General features: G+C 47.9%; 3 protein-coding genes across 3 annotated transcripts in view; 1 reads left to right on the forward strand and 2 right to left on the reverse strand.

Moving 5' to 3' along the window:
• The window catches only part of KMT2C (lysine methyltransferase 2C), a 257,991-nt gene extending 257,950 nt beyond the window's left edge, over positions 1-41 (reverse strand). The window contains exon 1 of the mRNA XM_043871872.1: positions 23-41. The gene's annotated coding sequence lies outside the window, so the exon portion shown is untranslated. The remainder of the gene's footprint in view (positions 1-22) is intronic.
• Positions 42-7,732: 7,691 nt separating this feature from the next.
• Positions 7,733-9,481, forward strand: CCT8L2 (chaperonin containing TCP1 subunit 8 like 2). Its single transcript, XM_043873482.1, has one exon. It carries the CDS (start codon positions 7,798-7,800, stop codon positions 9,400-9,402), a length of 1,605 nt encoding a protein of 534 aa, XP_043729417.1. The 5' UTR covers positions 7,733-7,797; the 3' UTR covers positions 9,403-9,481.
• A 1,331-nt stretch (positions 9,482-10,812) lies between these two features.
• On the reverse strand, positions 10,813-13,271 carry LOC122673940 (60S ribosomal protein L37a-like). Its single transcript, XM_043871823.1, has 2 exons — positions 12,953-13,271; positions 10,813-10,823 (listed from the first exon to the last, which is right to left on the reverse strand). Exons 1-2 carry the CDS (start codon positions 13,269-13,271, stop codon positions 10,813-10,815), a joined length of 330 nt encoding a protein of 109 aa, XP_043727758.1.
• Positions 13,272-13,770: the final 499 nt, after the last annotated feature.

Here is a 13,770-nt window from a genome sequence, read left to right on the forward strand (position 1 = left end):
TCTGCCCCGAGGGCCCCTGCACCTCAGCCCTCAAACTCGCCGCCGGTCTCGCCCACACACGGCCGCCGCGACGCCCCCGCCCCTCCCCCTCCCCCACCCCGCCGGCCCCCGCCGCCCCCCGCGCGCCGCCGCCGCCGCTGCCACTCACGGGGGGGGCTCGCTCTGCGCATGCGCCGCCCGCGGACGCGCCGCCGCCGCTGACCTCACCGCCCCGCCCCCGCCCCCGCTCCCTCCTCCTCTGACGCGGCGGCCCCGGCTGCGCCGCGGCTCCGGCTCCGGCCCCGGCCCCGGCCCCGGGAGAGCGCCAAGCTGCGGAGGAGGGAGTCCGGGATCGGGGTCCCGGGGAGCGCGCGGAGGCAGGGCAAGGACGGGGGCCGGGCCGCGTCCCCGCTCCGGAGGCGCTAGGGCCCCCCCCCACCCCCCCACAGCCGCGGACGGGAGGGCGGGTGGGTGCGAGCTGGTCGCGCCCCGGCGCGCGGCCGGCCCGGGCTCCCCCCTCGGCGCCCCCGCCCCCACCCCGCCCCACCCTCGGCGGGGCGCCGGGGGACCGGCCCGGAGGGACTGCGCCGGGCGCACGTTCAGCGTTCTTTCGTTTTTTTAATGCGCGTCTGTGGAGAAAAAGAAATGGAGTGCAACTTCGTTCTAATCCCATTCCGGGGGTACTTTCGTTATTGCCACGTCGTTTTCCAAATGATCCTGAAAGGGTTTATAAAGCTGTCAGACAAAAAGAACGATGGCATTCTGAGGAATAAAAAGGCTGAAAGACATAATAAACCAGTAAAAAAAAAAAAAAAAAAAAAAAAACGACAACTTGGTTTGAACGTTGGGTGAGATGCGATGCGGGGACAAAAAATCGAAGGAGTTGTAAGCTGCCTCTTAGAATACGAGAAAAGGGTGAAAGAAAAACGGGGCTAAGAGTCAGAAACCTGAAATAGACACTTAAGGAGAGTTACAGATGTGGAATCCTGGGCTTCTTATTCCAAAAGGGATCAACCCTGGGACAATGTGCTCTTGTGAGCCTGCCTTCCTGTTCACTAGCGGAGTGGAAAGATCGTAGATTTCAATGGGGACAAAATACTAAGAACTAGCAGCCGTTTGCCAAAGCACAGGGTGAACTCTCATTTTCCAGGCATACACTCTAGGCCGGACACCCAAGGCACTCTCAGGATTTTCATCAGTTTTCACAACACAGTTCTAGTATAAGGTAAGAAGAATACGCCGTTTTTCCTGCTTTGTAGTTTGCCTTCACTTCCTCCCCAGTAGCTAGAACATAAACTTTAAATTGTGTTTTCTTATTTGGGCAAATACAGTTTGATTTCCAGAGCCTCTTTTGACTAAATCATCGTTTTTTGAAATGAGGACTACAGTAAGAATTTGAATTCCTTCAGAGTTTGGTTCCTGCTGGCTTTTCCACGTTTAATAAATCTACAATTTGAGACTGAGGAGACGCTGGCTTGGTAAATACAAACTTTAAGTGTCTGACTTTGTACATAGAAATACAACATGTACATGACTAATGTAAGAAGTGATATATTTAATGCTTATTATTACTCATGCTTTTTCATTTTCTGTACATTACAAACATACTTTCAAAAATTGGATTATCGATCCAAATGTTTATCTTTGTTAAGTACTGCATTGAGAAGAATCATTTCCAACTGTGTGTTTCATATGCACAAAATTCTACATCAGGGCAATTTACTTCAGTATACTTGTCAGCCCTGGAGAAATTAAGGGTCAGAAATGTGCAAATTGCAAGTCACTCCTGCTGGAGACAAGTTTTAAAAGGAAACACCTAGGGATTGGGAAGAGAAAAGCGGGTAGGATAAATGGAAGGGTAGAAACAGAGGCTGTGCTTCTAGAAAGACAGAAGATGGTGAAGGTAAACGTTCACTGCTGTGAGCAGACAGGTGACTGGGAGCTGTTATAACAGGACTGATGGGAGGCTCATCAGCTTGAACTTATTGAGGGCAGAGCAGGCAAAACATAACCTGGGATGCAGAGGAAGTATTCAAGGAATACTTATTCAACATAAATAAAGGTCTTTCAAAGGTTTTTCCATCTCTGTCATCCAAATTACACAGCTTTGAGACCACAATGGCAAAGATCCAGGAGGCAGGCAGCTGAGGTAGGTTCCTCAAAATTATAAAATCAGAAAGTCAATGAGCATCTGGAAGGATCAAATGCAAAAAAAAAAAAAAAAATAGAATGCCTTCTTTCTAATAAGTAGACATGTTAAATAGGCACCTTAAAAATACAGTAGGTATGCAACAGTGTTAAGAGCAATTAACTCTAAAGGGCTGGACTTGCACTTCTTATATTTTTTCTATATCAGTCTTCCAGAGCAGATGTAGTCTAATCACAAATATATATTAGATGTTCAAAATGTGGATGGGGAGTGAGGGTTGTTATCTGCAAAAAAGACAAAGGAACATGTCATGAAACTCCAGTAAGCAAAGGAGATTCTCAAAGAGTCTAACATACAAATGACGGAATAAAAATTCATGATACAGTAGACTTTCTTACTAATTGAAGGTCTATAAAATGTCACTGGTATGTCTTTCTTTAGAGAGCAGCCTTTATCACTTTGTTTCAGTGAACATAAAAGTATTTATGAGGCTTTCCCATAGGTTCACTACTAAATGGTATCTCTCTCTTTTTGTATTCCCATAGTCTTAAATTCCTCAGTGTTTTAGGAACCAAACTTTTATGATTGTGTAAAAAGACCACTAAAATGTAAATTCTACATCTTATAAAATTTCTGTTCATATTTTTACTATTAAAGTTGCACTTTAAAAAGTTGCAGTAATTGCTGTCTTTTTTGGTCCTTTATTTCTCAGTGGGGAAAAAAATGTTTTTAAAAGAATTTCAGAAAATAAATAAATAAAAGAATTTCAGCCACTTAAAATGAGTTCATATTTAGTCCACAGTGCATTTTTAAATTTAAAAATTCATATTGTATTACATAAGTTATCTCAATAACATACCTGTGTACATGTACCTGTGTGGTGGAAAAATTAAGGGGAGAAACTGAGAAGGAAATAAACAGAATAATCACCTTCAGAAATAACTGTGTATCAGAGTTTGAGATGGTCGAGAGCTCATTTTACAGAGATATGCATCTAGCCCTCTAGGGTTCTATACTTCAAACCTAGCACTACTGAACAAGACAACCACAAAAAGGGTGTCAGGCAGCTGAAAAATAAACATGGGAAAACACACAGATAGATTAAATATTTACGTCTACTGTGTACAAGACCATAGTTTTAAAAGAAATGCATCTGGGGATGTGGGGGAAGGGCAGGGATGGGAGAAGGCAGCAGACAGGCCCGCCCAGTACACATACACTGTCTTAGGTTCCTTGCTGCAGCAATACCCGTGACTACTGTTATTAGCTTCCTATGGCTACTGCAAAAAGTGACCCCAAATAGGCAGCTCAGAACAACAGAAATGTTTTCTCTCACAGTCCCAGTGGCCAGAAGTCCAAAACCAAGGTGTCAGCAGGGCTGGTTCCACGTGGTGGGCTCTGGGAAGTGTTGGTTCCACGTCCCTCAGTGTCAGGGGGGACGTGGACGTGACAAGCAGTCCTTGGCGTCCCTCAGCTTGCGGATGCACCTCTCCTACCTGCCTCCGTCATCATGTGGCATCTTCCCTGAGTGTCTCTGTGTCGTCCCGCGTGCTGCTCCCCTGTGTGTGTGTCTTCTCGTAAGGAATATTAGATTAATGGTCTCCATTGATGTGGTCTGGAGACTGGTGGTCTCCTCCACCAGTATGACCTCATCTTAATAATTACATCCACAACAATCCTACTTCCAAATAAGGTCATATCCTGAGGTTCTGGGAGAGAATGTGAATGCAGGAGGGCAGGGGAGGGATGGGAATAGTCAACCCAATATAACCAGCAAATAGCCTATATTGATGCCTACCCATCTTAGCAGATCACAGTGTATGTTGTTAGAAATTTTTATATGAGTTAACTGCATGCAAGCTCTTCTTGATGCACACAAAAGTTATTCACATTATTTTACATGGAATCAACTTATGCAAATAAATAAAATCAAAGTGAATTTAACAACAATGGTGTCCCCAAAGCTAAGTCACTTCAGTCATGTCTGACTCTGTGCGACCCCACAGACAGCAGCCCACCAGGCTCTGCCGTCCCTGGGACTCTCCAGGCAAGAACACTGGAGTGGGTTGCTATTTCCTTCTCCAATACATGAAAGTGAAAAGAGAAAGTGAAGTCGCTCAGTCGTGTCCGACTCTTTGCGACCCCATGGACTGCAGCCTACCAGGCTCCTCCGTCCATGGGATTTTCCAGGCAAGAGTACTGGAGTGGGGTGCCATTGCCTTCTCCGTGGTGTCCATACAGTAACAAGTAAAGTTGAGATTCAGTAGTTCCGTGGTTAGTTTGATCTGTGTAGAGGTACATCAGAAAATTTCAGTTCAGAGCTTCCTTGGTGGCTCAGTGGCTAAGAATCCACCTGCCGACACAGGAGACACGGGTTCCATCCCTGGTCTGGGAAGATCCCACATGCGGCAGAACAGCTAAGCCCATGCAACGCAGCTACTGAGCTCTCATGCTACAACTACTTAAGTCCATGTGCCCCAGGGCCTGTGCTCCGCAACGAGAGGCCACCCCAAGGAGAAGCCCAGGCACTGCAACGAAGAGTAGCCCTCCATCACCCCAACTAGCAAAAAGCTGGAGCAGCAACAAAGACCCAGCAAAACCAAAAATAAATATGGACATGGAACTTACAGTCCCAGGCATCAGCCTTCAAGTTGAGTTCTAAATTCCTCCGCATGGCTCACGAGGTCCTGGAGAGTCCCTGCCACCCTCCAAAGTGCTACTCTTCCTTTGGCCCACCACACCTGTGAACTCCAGTCTTCAGGGCTATTTTTGGTGGGCTCCAAACCTCCCTAGGCCGTCCCAGCCCCTCCCACCCCGCCAGCCCTTGGCCAACTCCCACTTCCTTTATTTCCCCCTTCAACTTTCTGTTGTTGTTTTAGTCGCTACAATGTGTCTGACTCTTTTGCAACCCTGTGGACTGTAGCCCACCTGCCAGGCTCCTCTGTCCCTAGGATTTCCTAGACAAGAATACCAGAGCAGGTTGCCATTTCCTCCTCCAGGGGATCTTCCTGACCCGGGGATCAAACCCAGGTCTCCTGCATCGGCAGGTAGATTCTTTATCGCTGAGCCACCTGGGAAGCCCTTCAGCTCTCTTTAGACTTCATCTCAGTCAGGGGGAGAACTGACCACCGTTCCGGCCATGATGAAGGTTGCAGTCCCCCTCGATGCCTCTAAAATACACATCCCCTCCCCATCACGGCTGTCCTGGCCGGTAACAAATGGCCCGCTTAGCTGTCTGCATCCCAGCCTAAGTCCACAGGAGACCACCCCTCGTGTCTGCCTTATTCACCTTCTATGCCTATGACTCAGCAGAGGCCCAAGAGAGTTGCTGAATAAGTAAAATAAATGGGGAAATGTTACGTTTAAGAAATACAGCTAAGATGATCCCTTATAGGAGTATTTAAGTTTAAAAAAAAAAAAAAACTATTTACATCGAGGTATACAAGTATACACCCATACTTTGCTACATTCTGTTGGTCTTTACATTTTACTTTTCTATAAAGAAACAAGCAAGTCCTCTTTGCCCCCTATGACCAGCATTCATTATGTGACACTCTTCTCAGCGTTACTGGCTTTCAGAAATGGGGCATGGAGGATCACGCCTTTTCTAATGGAGTCTCTAAAATTTAAAAGGTAAAATAGTTGCCCACAGTCTTCTGGCAACATAGTATGTCCTTAGAAACACTTCTCATCCAAGATAATATCAAGGGGGAAATTATTGCAGTCAAGCATATACAATATGTATCATGTAACCCACTTATGTAAAACTGTGTAAATCCACAACAATCAATATATACATATGTACATAAAGTAATAATGTTCATCAAAATATAAACAAAGACTGTCTCTGGGCTGGGATTCCAAATAAGGTTTACATTGTTATTTTTCCTTTTAAGTTGTGTGATGAATGGCTATCATTTTTACTAAAGCAATCAAGTTGTTTTTCAAAGAAAAAGTTTTTCTCCAAATTTATCTTTTTTTTTAGCCTTGATTGTATTTAACACTCATGTGACATCCTTTTCCTTTTCTTTATTACTATCTGCTTGTCTGTGGAAATATTAAACCAACACTCAGCAAACTATCACCAATCCCGCCTGGCATAATCAGAGTCCTATTTCTGAGAACTTTCCCTTATTTTCATCTGCCATTAAATGAAGTAAAAACGGTTTTTCCAAATGAAAAATGGTTTTCCTCTCTTTCCCTAATCTTTTTTTAAAATCTTATATCAGAGTATAGCTGATAGTGTGATAGTTTCAGGCAGACAGCCAAGGGACTCAGTCAGACATACCCATTCTCCCCCAAACTCCCCTCCCATCCAGGCTTCCACAGAACACTGCGCCGAGTTCCCTGTGCTGTAGAGTAGGACCTTGCAGGTGACCCATTTTAAAGAAAGCAGTGTGTGCATGTCTACTCCTTAACGATCCCGTCCCTTCGTCCTTCCTGGCTGGTAACCATGAATTCCTTCTCTACGTCTGTGACTCTGTTTCTGCTTTGTGAATGTTCATTTGTGTCATTTCTTTTTAGGGTCCCCGGATGTCACATGTCTTTCCCTCATCTTAACAGCCAGGTTCATCGCCGCCAGCTAGCACGCCAACACCTAAGGAAGCTGTACTCACTTGGTACCAATCTCTTTCCCGCACTGGTCTCACGTGCCTGCCATCTTTGTGTCCCCAGTACACTGAACTATGAGCCGGATGCTCATAAATATTTGTTATGCAGACTTAAAAAGAAACAACCATTACTCCAGGAGGTGCCACCTGCAGAAAGGAAGGAGCAGAAGAGAGGGAGGTCGGAAGAAAGAAGCTCAGATTCTAAGGGCGGGGGGTGGGGGGGTGGGACACTCACTCTGGTTTGCCGCCCTCCTCCTCACTCTCACTCCTCTGCCTCCGTGTCTACTATGGGCTGCAGGCTGTTGGCCTCTTGCCCTCCCTTGTCTCCACCCGCCTTTGCCAGGTCAGTCACTGTCATTGGGGAGAGCTGTCCTACGCGGGGCAGGCTCTCACGCCTGCAGCTCGAAAGACAAACAGGCCAGCAGACACCTTAAGGAACCTGATGAGGATAAGGTAGCCAAAGAGGCCGGGGCACACAGGTAACTGAGGTGGTTAGGGTTACAGAGGACTGCACAAAAAGTAAACAAAACTGTTTCCTCCTCAAAACAAACAAACAAACCCCAAACCAACCAACCAAACAGGAGCCACAGCATCACCCAGAATCTGAAGAAAGTGGGTGTTTTCCTTTGGTTTTCTCTTCTCTGTCCTCATCTGTTGTCTCCAAAGTTTAAAAGAAACTCCGGGGCCTCGGGCACCGGTGTCCTTTCTCTGCTGGACAACAGGCCTGAAGGCCGCCTGCCCCAGAGCCTCCCAACTCATGGTCCGTCCTTCTGTGACCTCATTCCCTGACTGGTTCCAAGTGCCACTCTGTGACTTAATCGAGATAAGATCTGTTTCGGCACACAAGCCTGGGAGGCCCCGAGGACTCGTCCCTTTGCAGATAACTCGGGGTGGGGGGGGGGGTGGTTTTAGGGCTGAGGTCTCAGCAGATCACCCTTGTGCCTGCTTCTCGAGAGACTGCTTTTCCCACTGACCCCTCGAGAGGCTTCAAAAATCGTCTCCCTGGGCGCCTCGCGGCTCTAGCGCGTGTGTGCGGCCCGGTGGGCCGCCGCGCGTGCCATGGACCGCAGAGCGCCTCCAGCTGCACCGGAGCTGCCCGAGCGGCTGCCGGCCGAGGAGAAGCACCTGCTGAGCAGCCTGGCCGCAGCGCACACCTTGGCCCGAGTCCTGAGGCCCTGCTACGGGCCCCAGGGGCGGCAGAAGCTCCTGGTCACCGCCAAAGGCGACACTGTGCTCACGGGGCACGCCGCGGCCATCCTGCGGGCGCTGGAGCTGGAGCACCCGGCCGCCCGGCTGCTACGGGAGGCGGCGCAGGGCCAGGCGGAGCAGAGCGGCGACGGCGCGGCCTTTGTGGTCCTCCTGGCCCAGGCGCTGCTGGCGCAGGCCGAGCGCCTGATGCGGGCCGGCCTGCCGCGCGCCCAGCTCCGCGAGGCCTACGCGGCGGTGGCCGCGGAGACGCTGGCCCTGCTGCCGTCGCTGGCCGTCCGCGCGCTGGGGCCTCTGGAGGACCCGGTCTGGGCGCTGCGCTCAGTCATGAACACGCACGCGCTCTGGCTCACCGACCACCTGGCCGGACTGGTGGCGCATGCGTGCTGGGCCACGCGGGAGCTGGACGGCGGCTTCCGGCCGGAGCGCGTGGGCGTGTGCGCGCTGCCAGGCGCGCGGCAGGAGGACTCGTGCCTGCTGCCTGGCCTGGCCCTGCCCGGCAAGCCCTGCGGCCAGGTGACCATGGTGCTGAGCGGCGCCCGCGTGGCCCTTTTGGCCTGCGACTTCGGGCCCGCCCGCTCCCTTGCGCCGGCCACCGCCCGGCTCTCCAGCCCCGAGGACCTGATCCGGTTCCGGAAAGGCAGCGAGAGTCTGATAGAAAAGCAGGTGGCCCAGCTGGCCGCTGCGGCTAACGTGGTGGTGGTCTCGGGGGACATCGACGAGAAGACCCTCACGCACGCGGACAAGTACGGCCTCATGGTGATCCAGGTCGCGTCCCGGAGGCAGATGGTTTATCTGAGCGAGGTGCTGCGCACCCCTCTGACGCCTTACCTCCTTCCTCCGCTGGAGCCAGGGAAGTGTCAGAGGGTGTACGGGCAGGAGCTGGGAGAAGCTTTGGCCGTGGTGTTTGAGTGGGAGAGTCCAGGCACCCCTGCCCTCACCTTGGTCCTGAGAGGGGCCACCGCCCATGGGCTGCGGGGGGCCGAGCAGGCCGCCTACAGCGGCATTGACGCCTACTTCCAGCTGTGCCAGGACCCCAGACTGCTCCCCGGAGCTGGGGCCACAGAGATGGCCCTGGCGAAGATGCTGTCGGAGAAAGGAACCAAACTGGAAGGGCCCAACGGCCCCACCTTCCTGGCGTTCGCCCAGGCCCTGCAGTCTCTTCCCGAAACCTTGGCAGAGAACGCGGGCTTAGCCGTCCCCGACGTCATGGCAGAAATGAACGGAGCTCACCAGGCTGGAAACTTCCTCATAGGAGTGGGGGTCGAGGGGATAATAAACGTGGCCCAGGAAGAAGTGTGGGACACCCTCATAGCCAAAGCCCAAGGACTTCGAGCCGTGGCTGACGTGGTTCAGCAGCTTCTGACGGTTGATGATGTTGTAGTGGCCAAGAAAAGTCCCGAATCTCCGCAGGACGCGAATCCTGAACCCAAGAAGAGGCGCGGCCGTCCCCTGTGAGAAAAAGGGAGCCCTTGGAACAAATAAGTGGCAACATCCTCAATAAAGTGGGGTCGCTAAGAAGGGCGCTGCCACCCCCAAAAATGAATGCTTGCCTTGTGTTGCCTCCAAGTTTGGTGCTATTTGAGTCCATTTCTTTAGTTAAAAACAACATGTAAAGAACCATAAGCAGAGTCGTCCTCCTTGATTTACTTTCTTTCAGATTCTTGGCTTTTTTCATTTCCTGTTTCTCTCCATCAGGTTCTGTACCTTCCCTCCAAGGAAAGCAAGATTCAATCCCATTAAAGATTTTTAAATTGAGTAACTGGATTTGGGGAATGTAAAAAAAAAAAAAAAGTGCAGGTATCTCTTCTCAACTATTTTGAGTATTCCTGCATGAATTCTAATATATGTGAATTTCTATCCAGATGTCACTTTAACAATCTGAGAACATCAGTTTCAGCTTAAAGGAGTGGCCACTCATTTCTGTTGTGATTACTTGGAAAAAGGGAGACTAGTAAGGCAAAAAAATCAATATAAAAGAAGAAAATGAGGTGGGAGGCAATATACATCCTTGGCACGTATAACAAAAGATAAGAACACACTCCTCAGAACCACACACAGCTCTGGAGTAGGAGACGAGCAGTGGGGAGCACCTGGCACCAGGGTGTTCTGGCCAGGCTGTGATTATGACAAGGTGCTGTGCTGAGTCGCTCGGTCGTGTCCAACTCTTTGCATCCACATGGACTCTAGCCCACCAGGCTCCTCTGTCCATGGGATTCTCCAGGGAAGAATACTGGAGTGGGTTGTCATGCCCTCCTCCAGGGGATCTTCCCAACCCAGGGACTGTCTGAGCCACCAGGGAAGCCCGTGGCCTGGGCAATAAAGAGGGGTTTGAGTAGAGCTAGATCATGTTACTCAAAGCCTTTCCCACTTAGCCATCTGAGTTTCTCTGCCTCTGGGAAGAGAGCAGCATGTCGGGGTAGAAGTGAGGTGATGGGAGGCTGCAGTCTCTTAGAATCAAAAAGGCTTAAGCATTTGGAGAGAGAACCAAACTCAAGAAACAGCTGTCTTACAGCAGGCAAAGATTCTTTGAAACCCGCAAGTGAAATCCTGAGAATCTATTAGTGAACAATGGATGGTGGATGAAAAGGTACAGAACTAGACTCGCTGTTACAAACTTCAGATCTATACAACATCCTCCGTGGGTACGTCTGTCCTTGTTTTGTCTTCAATATTAAATCTTAGCAAATATAACTAAATGCTGTCATGTTTCTCCCCTGCCCTCAGGTTCCATATTGTTCTCATAGAGTCTCAAATTCCATAATCATAGTGATTATGACAGAGATAGTTAACTTTGTAAACCAGTTCAAAAGTACTTTGTACTCATTTTATTTAATCATCAAAACAAACCTAGGAGAAAGAAGCTTGTTATCGCTCAGCTGCGGGAGACACGGTTGAGCTTCAGAGAAATTGAGTGATTGGGCAAAGTTACACAATAAATAGAAGTGGAAAACCCATTCTCTTATTCATTATTTTATTGCCCCAATCAAATTCCTCTATTGTGTTGTTTTCATAGACATAACCCCTATGATTATGTAGAAAGTATGTCTCAAAATGGCCCTTGGGAAATGTACAATTAGTGTTTTCTAAATTAGGTAAAAAGCCATATTCATTTTGCAAAATAAAATAAAGATGGCTCTTGCTCACAGAGAACGTTTTAGTTATAGATCCAAGACATATGTAAGTCAAATAATGTAACTTAGCATCTTTTAAATGTGCTAACTTTGATACACAAGTGATTTTTTCAATAATTTACTTGGGGAGAAATCATACTGTAACATTACTATCTCCTTTCCCCTAGACAGACAGATACACACACAGAGACATACACACAATTATATATATATGTATATATAGAAACAGAAGTAGCCTCACAGACACAGAGACCAGACTTGTGGTTGCCAAGTGGGGTGGGGTGGTGGGGTGGGAGAAGGATAGACTGGGAGTTTGGGATTAGCAGATGCAAACTATTATATACAGAATGGATAAACAGCAAGGCCCTACTGTATAGCCCAGGAAACCATATTCAATATCCTGTGATAAACCATTCTGAAAAAGAATATACATATGTATAACTGAATCACTTTGCTATACCGCAGAAATTAACAATACTGTAAATCAACTACAATTTTAAAAAAATTGAAGACTGATCAAGAAAAACCGTGAAGGGACTAAATTTATCTGGAATTAACTAAATGAAATATTCTACCATCAGGGAGAAAGGGAACTGGAAAAAGAAATTTTAAGATCATTTAATTATAGAAACCTTTTCAACACATTAAGTTTGGGGCTTGGAAATCCAAACTTTCTACACATGGAAAGACCAAATGAGAATTCAGACACTCTAGCACTGAGTTTGCCTTTGGTTACTATGAAGCTAAGTAAGAGAGACTACAGTGGCAGTCTTTCTGTATCAAAGCACAGATTTGAGATGCCCTTTTATTCATCACACAGGTGAAAAACAAAATCATGGCTATCTCCATAAGTTTTCTTCTAACTCGAATGCATCAGAAAGGAGAGGTGGATTCCGGCAAGCGCCTCTCTGAACTTCACTGAACGCGCAACGGAAAACATTTTCGTATCCAAATCATTACACATTTTAAAAACATCTTTACCCCTGTGTATTGTCTCCGGTGCTCACTGACTCCAGAAACTAGCACTGCAGAGACCCCCACTGTGGCTGCGTGCCTGAGCTTGCTCTCCAGGGAAGCACCCCAAGCTCTGGCAGAGCACCCCCCGCCCCCACCCCCAGCAGCGAGTAGAGGTCTTGCCTGTGTAGATGCCAAATACTACATGCTTCACGTTTCATTCCTACATCCACTTTGATTGAAAACCTCCTTCTCCCTCAATTTTATTAATGCAATTTGTTTACAGAAGTTGTAATAATCCATTGCAATATTGTCTCATGTGAAAAACAGTTTACAAAAAGACCTGAATGTTTTTCCTACATTATATTTTAACCTGAGAAAAATCTGTACTTCCTATAATTTCTGAAACTTAAATAGAAAACATTTCAAAATATACCCAGCTGTTACTGAAATTTAGTCTCGCTTGAGATATCATTGACATATTAGTTTTAGCTATATGACAGAATGATTTGACAAAGGTATATATCGTGAAACAATCACCAACGATTAGCTAACATGTATCACCACACATAGTTACAAGTGTTTTGTTTTTTTTTTAAGAAAAATGTGTTTATTTATTTGGCTGCATCGGGACTTAGTTGCGGCCCATGGGATTTTTGCTACACAGGTTTAGTTGCCCTGCAGTATGTGGGACCTTAGTTCACCAACCAGGGATCGAACTCAAGGCCCCTGCATTGGCAGGCATCTTCTTTTCTGTTGTTGTTATATAAATTAACCCATTTATTACAGGCTAGCAACATGATCGGGAGAAGGCAATGGCACCCTACTCCAGTACTCTTGCCTGGAGAATCCCAGGGACGGGGGAGCCTGGTGGGCTGCCGTCTATGGGGTCGCACAGGGTCGGACACGACTGAAGCGACTTAGCAGTAGCAGCAGCAACGTGATCAAGTGGTGACGCTCCTGCCGGCCCTTCAGTTCCTCCAGTCTTCTGACGGCTGGCTCTCCTGTGATGGCAGAGGGGGTGCTGTGCGTCCAGGCACCACCGGCTACTGCTCTCACGCGGGAACCACAGAGCCAGATGACCCCAGCGCGTCTCATCATCTTGGTTTTCCCACAGAAGGAGCACGTGTAGTTGGCGTGCTGGCTGAGTTCAATTTTCCTCACCATTTTCCTGAGGGAGGCACCGAGATGGGTCCTGTATTTACCCATGATTCTGACCTCCTCGGTGCGTTTCATCATGTTGCAGCAAACTCGATCCAAGCCCAAGAGCTGTAAGGCGTATTAACCACTGGACCACCAGGGAAGTCCCCGATTTGTGTGTGTGTGTGTGTGTGTGTGTGTGTGTGTGATAAGAACGCTTACAATCTATTCTCTTGGTAAATTTCAAATATACAATATTAACTAGAGTCACCATGTTATTACACCCCAGGACTCACGTGTCTGATAACTGGAAGTCTGTACTTTTGACCTCTTTCACCCATTTTGCCCACTCTCCACATATACCCCCAATGTCTCCGCATTTGGCAATCGATAATTTGTTCTCGGTATTTGAGTTAGTTTTCGTTTCTTTGCTGTTGTTGTTCCTCATATAAGTGGGTCATATAGTATGTGTCCTTCTCTGGCTTATATCACTTAGTATAATGCCCTCAAGGTCCATCCATGTTGTTGCAAGTGGTAGAATTTCCTTCCATTTTATGGATGATTAATAGTCCACCGTGTATCTATACCACTTCTTCTT

This window comes from Cervus elaphus, chromosome 18, assembly GCF_910594005.1.
Source record: "Cervus elaphus chromosome 18, mCerEla1.1, whole genome shotgun sequence".
NCBI lineage: Eukaryota > Metazoa > Chordata > Mammalia > Artiodactyla > Cervidae > Cervus > Cervus elaphus.

Bases quoted from the DNA above. Each gene is read 5' to 3' on its own strand.
- CCT8L2 (XM_043873482.1), top strand. From the start codon at position 7,798: ATGGACCGCAGAGCGCCTCCAGCTGCACCGGAGCTGCCCGAGCGGCTG.
- LOC122673940 (XM_043871823.1), bottom strand. From the start codon at position 13,271: ATGATGAAACGCACCGAGGAGGTCAGAATCATGGGTAAATACAGGACC.